The sequence below is a fragment of the Pinus tabuliformis genome, chromosome 8 (assembly GCF_031772625.1).
Source record: "Pinus tabuliformis cultivar Carrire ecotype Pingquan chromosome 8, CPIR1, whole genome shotgun sequence".
In the NCBI taxonomy this organism is placed as follows: domain Eukaryota; kingdom Viridiplantae; phylum Streptophyta; class Pinopsida; order Pinales; family Pinaceae; genus Pinus; species Pinus tabuliformis.
In genome coordinates, this window is record NC_142294.1 from 637,566,245 (window position 1) to 637,573,120 (window position 6,876).

General features: G+C 29.0%; 1 protein-coding gene across 1 annotated transcript; it reads left to right on the top strand.

Moving 5' to 3' along the window:
* The first annotated feature begins 201 nt into the window (after positions 1–201).
* Positions 202–3,622, top strand: LOC149237147 (putative polygalacturonase At1g80170). The gene is made up of 7 exons (XM_089369169.1): positions 202–219; positions 308–469; positions 857–991; positions 1,081–1,251; positions 1,731–1,754; positions 1,914–2,067; positions 3,399–3,622. Exons 1-7 carry the CDS (start codon positions 202–204, stop codon positions 3,620–3,622), a joined length of 888 nt encoding a protein of 295 aa, XP_089225295.1.
* The last annotated feature ends 3,254 nt before the right edge of the window (positions 3,623–6,876 follow it).

Below are 6,876 nucleotides of genomic sequence, written 5' to 3' on the forward strand. Positions count from 1 at the left end.
AAAATGGACCAACCCGAGTCTATCAAGGTTTAGGTAGAAAGAAGAAAAAGCAAACCAAAAACAAGTTTCTGGCACTATAAAATCCCCGCTCTCGGCTATTTTCGAGCACACTATCGGCTACAACGAGGGTTCGACCTCCCATGAAACAAGTTTCGAGCACACTATCGGCTACAACGAGGGTTCGACCTCCGAACTATCGCGATGGATTTCAAATTGGTGGTAATTCCTTGCAAACAATGTTTGTGATTTCTAATTTTCTGTGCGTGAAAAAATTACGAGTCGTTTTGAACAAATAAATTATGTGCAGACTACATTCGCCTCAGTTGTTGCTATTATGGCGCTGTTAATGGTGGATTCAAGTTGGGCTACTCATAGAAAGGTGCTGAGCAAAAGTGATTCCAGCGCTTCACCGATATTCAATGTCATGGACTACGGTGCACATGCCGGCGGTTTAAAAGATGATCGGACGGTGAATATTTTTTCATCAATTATATAGATTCAATATTCATTTGATATTTTTGTTGTAAAGTTTGATGCACTTCGAATATATTCATCGTTAATCCTGGGAGCCAGTAAGCACCTTTTTAAATTAATACCGTCGCTTTGACAGAACTCTTAGATTTTAGGAAAATTCCCTCCCACGGTCTTTACCTGTGTTTTATTTTCACGCTTAAAATCTTTTTAGTATTCATGCACTAGGAATAAATATTTTTCTGCTCTCTGGTAACTGCCAAAGATATGTGGCTATACCTTTCAGAGAACTAGTCAAATCCTTTCTTTCGCAAACAAGAAAATTTGATTAGATTATTATCGTTGTTATATTACCTACGTATTGTTTCACATTTGTGATTTATAGGCATTCATAGAAGCATGGGAAGCAGCATGCATGGCATCGTCCTCCAACGCAGTGTTGCAAGTACCATCGGGGAAGACATTTCTAATTAAGCCAGTGACGTTTCTTGGCCCTTGCAAGTCTCATATTTCAGTAGAGGTGAGAAAGTTGATTATTGGATTGTATGCTTTTTAAGATGATCATGAAAATTACATGTTAAATTATTTGATAAAATCATAAATTTGCAGATTACTGGAACAATAGTTGCACCCAATAAACAATCTGCATGGAATAGCAGTGAACTTAATCTGTGGATTCGATTTTATGGTATATCTGGGTTGACCATAGAAGGTGGCGGTGTCATTGATGGTCAAGGCCAAGATTGGTGGTCTAAATCCTGCAAAGTTAACCAACAACAAGTAAGGGTTCCCTTTAACTGTTCTGTTTCACCTCACCGTTGTGTACATGTGGCCACTAAAAAATGGGTGGTCCTGTTAAACCACACAAAAGAACCCTTTAACTGTTCTGTTTCACCTCACCGTTGTGTACATGTGGCCACTAAAAAATGGGCGGTCCTGTTAAACCACACAAAAGGTTTCAGTCATTTGCCTAATACACGCTAGTCATTTGCCCAATAAACGATGCACACATGGCACTGACAATCTCCTTCCATAGGCCGCTCTTATCCTCCAGGTCAGCCGCCATTGAAAATCGTGTCATAATCCTCTCTAATATTCCATCTCTTCCGCGTTCGACTCCACTGACTCCACCTCTAGCCTTTTCACAAGCATCATCCAAAATCTTTCCCCTGCCCCAACACTTACCATTAAACAACAAATTAGTAGTGTAAACCGGCTCCTTCAATTTATATTAATCACGTCAAATTTCTTGTGTGCAGAGTTGCTTGGATGCGGCTCCACCGGTTTGTTTTCAGCCGGCAATCTTATCTTGATTACCTTGTTTATTTGCTTGAAAAAAGACGCAATGATCACCTTGTTATAAACGGTTTTTTAATCTTTCTGTAAATTTTAATTCAAGGCTGTGCTCATCCGATTGTTTGGATTTTGGGTTGGTCTTACAGGCAATGACTATTAGTAGATGTTCAAATGTTGTGATAAAAAATTTGCAATTTGTCAATAGCCAACGAATGCATCTCGTAGTGGTGGTCGACTCTTCTGATATCCAATTAAGCGGGCTTCAGATACAAGCTCCTGAACAAAGCCCAAACACTGATGGTATTCATTTACAAAGAGTTAAGAATGCCCAAATAAACAACTGTGTCATCCAGACAGGTTAGAAGTTAGTGATTTCACTGGTTTGCGTTAATTTGTTTATTCACATATTACCATAGATTCATTTTCTTAATAATAAATCAGTCAATATCCTTCTAGCTTATATCTATCTCACTTAGTTAAAGTTCAGATTGGCAAACGCATAATAAACATAAAGGGTTCTGCTAACTATGATTATAAATACTCTATATCAGGGGATGATTGCATTTCCATTTCGTCGGGCTCATCTACTATTAATATCAAAAACATAAAGTGTGGCCCAGGCCATGGCATATAAGTATTTTGGATCTTATCCTGCAGAAAATACAATCAGTATAGATGAAATCTGAATTGTACTTCTTCTCTTGTGCAGTATTGGAAGTCTGGGAAAGAATGGAGAAGAAGCCCAAATTGATGACATTCTAGTCCAAAACATCACTTTTGTCGAAACATACAACGGAGGACTTGGCAGGTTGGTTTAACCGGTGTATGGCTCCTTTAATTATTTCTATTCATACGACAATGAACTGCAGGATGGTTATAACAGAATTTATGCTTTTGTAAATATACAGGGCGGTTCTGGCTATGCACGAAATATCATATTTGAAGACATAGTTGTTCATAATGTTAAAAATCCGATTATCATTGATCAGTACTATTGCGATTCCGCTTCACCTTGTAAAATTCAGGTGATCAACTAACCATTCTGGGCATTTCCATATTTTCCCAACATGCCCCACTAAAATATATAGACTGAATACATCTTAATATGAGTTTAGTTCCCGCCGTTGTTGAAATATCATTTTGAAGTCCGTGGATGTGTGCTTGCGATCGATGTTGCCATCAACATTAATTCCAAAATACTTGTTTAAGCGCACATAATATAGGATAAATTTCCCATTTATTTTATCTTCTAAAATAATTGGTAACTACATAGAATTTCAACTTTAGGTAAAGAATCGGTAATCAGGGAATTTGGTAATTCCGGAAATCTCACCCAACTCAGAGAGACCCCTGTAACCCTAAACGTAGCTAATTCCAACCATCAAAGTTAATACAAATTCTCTAAAAAACCATTGTGTTTCATTTTATTGTAATATAAAATAATTGTTTAAATATATATCTATATCTATATATAATATAAACTTCACCGGACATCTGATCTCCATGATCTCCACTAAATGCATCGAGGTAAAAACTATGTTATACTGCAATAATATTTATACAAATTGGTTTTCAAGTTTGGTATTACTGTTTGGTATCAATAATACTGTGCGTCATGTTATTGTGTGCAGCCATCCGCAGTGCAAATACAAGATGTCACGTAAACATACAGGGAACGTCATCGACCGATGTGGCTGTGAACTTTTCGTGCAGCAAGACAGTTGCTTGCACAGGAATTACTTTGATAAATGTTGAGATAACTTCAACGACTGCAAATAAAGTAAAGTCTGTGTGTGTCAATGCTCTGGGACTGGCTCTGGGGACTATTTTGCCGCCCAGCTGTCTGAAAAACTAGTGCGGTCCCTTGGACTCCTTCAAATTGTGCGGTCCCTTGCACTCATTCAAAAGCATCGCAATAAATCATAGCCAAACTTAACAAGATTCAGTTATATTGGATTTTGGTCTAGGGGAACTTCATAATACTGTGAAATTTGGTCTTTTCTCAACTTACTCTCTACCTACAAGATACATCAAAAGCATCACAATAAATCTTACCTAAACTTAACAAGATATACTGGTTTTTGTTCTATGGGAACTTCAAATAATATTGTGAAATTTGGTCTTTGTCAACTTACTTTATAGTCATATTTGATACCATTTAATTTATACATTTTTATAAATTTGCATTTAAATATATTGAAAACATCCACACATATAAATTTGATACCATTTAATTTATACATTTTTATAAATTTGCATTTAAATATATTGAAAACATCCATACATATAAATTATTATTATATTTTATTTGACTAAATCCTTTTATTTTAATTATAAAATCAAAAACCATATATTTTAGAAAAGTTATAAATATAAATTAATTATGAAATTTTCAGAAAGAGAATTATTTATTATTTTTCAAATTATTTAAATTGGTACTTGAAACTTAGTACTAATACTGATCTCACCAAGTAAATACTTATTAGTGTAGAGTGTTAATTAGTAGAGCAAATAATTGTGTATGTTATAATTATTTATCTTACCAAGTAAATATTTATTGGTGTAGAGTGTTAGTATTTAAAATTTTTTATTGGTACTTATCTCACCAAGTGAACACCTATTAGTGCAGAAAGTGATTGTGTATGTTATAATTAATTTTCTATATTTATTTGTGATACACGAAATTAATTAATTTAATAAATTTTTTTTCTCCCCTGAATTTTCAAGGTGTTTTCTCTTCAAAATTAATACTCTGAAAAACATAAAGATTAAATTCACAAATTAATTAATTTAATAATTTTTATTTTTCTTACTTGAATTTTCGATGTCTTTTTGCTTCAAAATTAATACTCAAAAAAACATAAAGATTAAATTCACACTTCTTACGCCAATTTTCTGAAATGTGTTTTTATACTACTAATTACAACTTACAAATTTAAATGATAATTCAACATAATCCAATTAAGTGGTCATAATATTAAGAATATTAGTTGTCATAATATTGAGAATATTAATTGGGCTCATGTGTTGTTTGATAATTTTTTATATAGTAATTTGTATTATTTATTATTTAATAATTTTAATCATTTATGTTATTTAATATTTTATTATTTGATATATATATATATATATATATATATATATATATATATAATTTGTAGGGTAAATTCATAATTCTCTTAAAGAAATATAAAAAGTAAATATGAATTTAAAAATGTTGAAATAGTTGTCTCGGGAGTAGTTCAACTGGTTAATCTATGAAATCTCAAATCGTTGAACCTCAAAAGACATAGGCTCTAATTCCCCCATTCATATCTTAGCTTGCTAAATAAGCTGCTCCATTCTTCTCTGTTACAAAAAAATTACTAAAATAATTAATATATGAAATTCCATTAAGAAAATGCTAAAATAATTAATATATGAAATTCCATTAAGAAAATGCTAAAATAATTAATATATGAAATTACATTTATTAATATATAAAAGATAATTAATATATAAAAGATAACAAAAATATATCAACATATTTCATTCATAACTATAAAATAAAAACTAATTTATTATAGGTATGCTACTAGGTTCCTCTAGGTTACAAAAGAAAATGTTGGAATAGTTAATATATGAAAGTTCATTTACTAATATAGAAGATGACAATATCATATCAACATATTCCATTCATAACTATAAAATAAAAATTAATTTATCATTATTTAAGAGTAAACTGTTATCCACAGTCTCGTCCTGAAGATCAACCACAAAGGCTGGTTGGAAACGTGTCAACCAAATATTCTCAATATGATCTTTTCCCAAAAAATTTCATTCATAACTTAATATATATATATATATATATATATATATATATATATATATATATATATATATATATTTTAAATAATAATTTAATAAATATAAATTTAAAAATATTATATAAAATATAAAAGTTACCTATATTATTCCTTTAAAAACTAAAAGTGCAACACAAGAATATATATATATATATATATATATATATATATATATATATATATATATATATATATAGATAGATATATATAGATATATATATGATCGAAAGAATGTGAAATCTTAATTTCAAAATTTTTAATGGAAAAAATACATTACCGATTTTTAAAATAGAACAAAAATTATAGTAAATTCATATTATTTATATAGAATATAATATTTTTTCATATATAAATATAAGAAAAATTAATATTATTTTTAATTTTAATTAAAATAACAATTAAATGTGTAATGAATATAAGTCAAAGAATTTTAATTTGAATAGTTTGGTAAATAATTTATTTCTTCAGTTGTGTGGGTTTGTGTTTATTGAGATTTGTCATATCCTATTTGTTAGTGGCATTTATAAGAAGTTGTCTCTCATGTAATATAAATCATATAAAAAATGGTTAGTAAAGGATATATATTTTATTGTAAATTAAAATAAAGAATAAAAGAGAGTTATTAACTATAAAATGATGTTAGATATAGTCAAAAAAATTTCTAAAAAAAACGAATAGGTTTTAAATTTTATAAATTTGTCTTGTAAGTGATAGGGCATATGTTGACAATATTGAAAGTATAAGTATATTCCTCATATGGAATATGCAATGTTGTACTTGTGAAAAATAAATAAATAGATAAATAATAAAAAGTTTTCAAATTAAAAATTATAAGTATTCTATTGGTTATAATAAATAAATAAAAAATTAAAAATATAGAGTGAAATATTTTATAAAATTAATAACATTGTAAAAATATATGAATATTTAAATTTAATTTAAAAATAAATATATTTAAAACAAACAAAAATTAATGTCTATAAAAAAGTTTAATTAACCATATTTGTATCATAAAATGTTTGTAAACCATGAGATTCAAAGTTCATATTTTCATGTGGATTACAAAAAAAAAAAAAATAACTAAAAATAACTAAATAAAATATTGATAAAAAAATTAAAAAACCAAAATTATATATAGAAAGAATAAAATGATTATTTTATAATGTAAATTATTAATATAAAAAAATATAAAAAAATGAATTAAGTTATGAGAATCTAAATAATAATGATAATGACGATGTTGATGAACCTCCACTAAGAACAA

Bases quoted from the DNA above. Each gene is read 5' to 3' on its own strand.
- LOC149237147 (XM_089369169.1), top strand. The intron at 992-1,080 runs GTGAGAAAGTTG...ATAAATTTGCAG, and splicing joins AGTCTCATATTTCAGTAGAG to ATTACTGGAACAATAGTTGC. The intron at 1,252-1,730 runs GTAAGGGTTCCC...TCTTGTGTGCAG, and splicing joins GCAAAGTTAACCAACAACAA to AGTTGCTTGGATGCGGCTCC.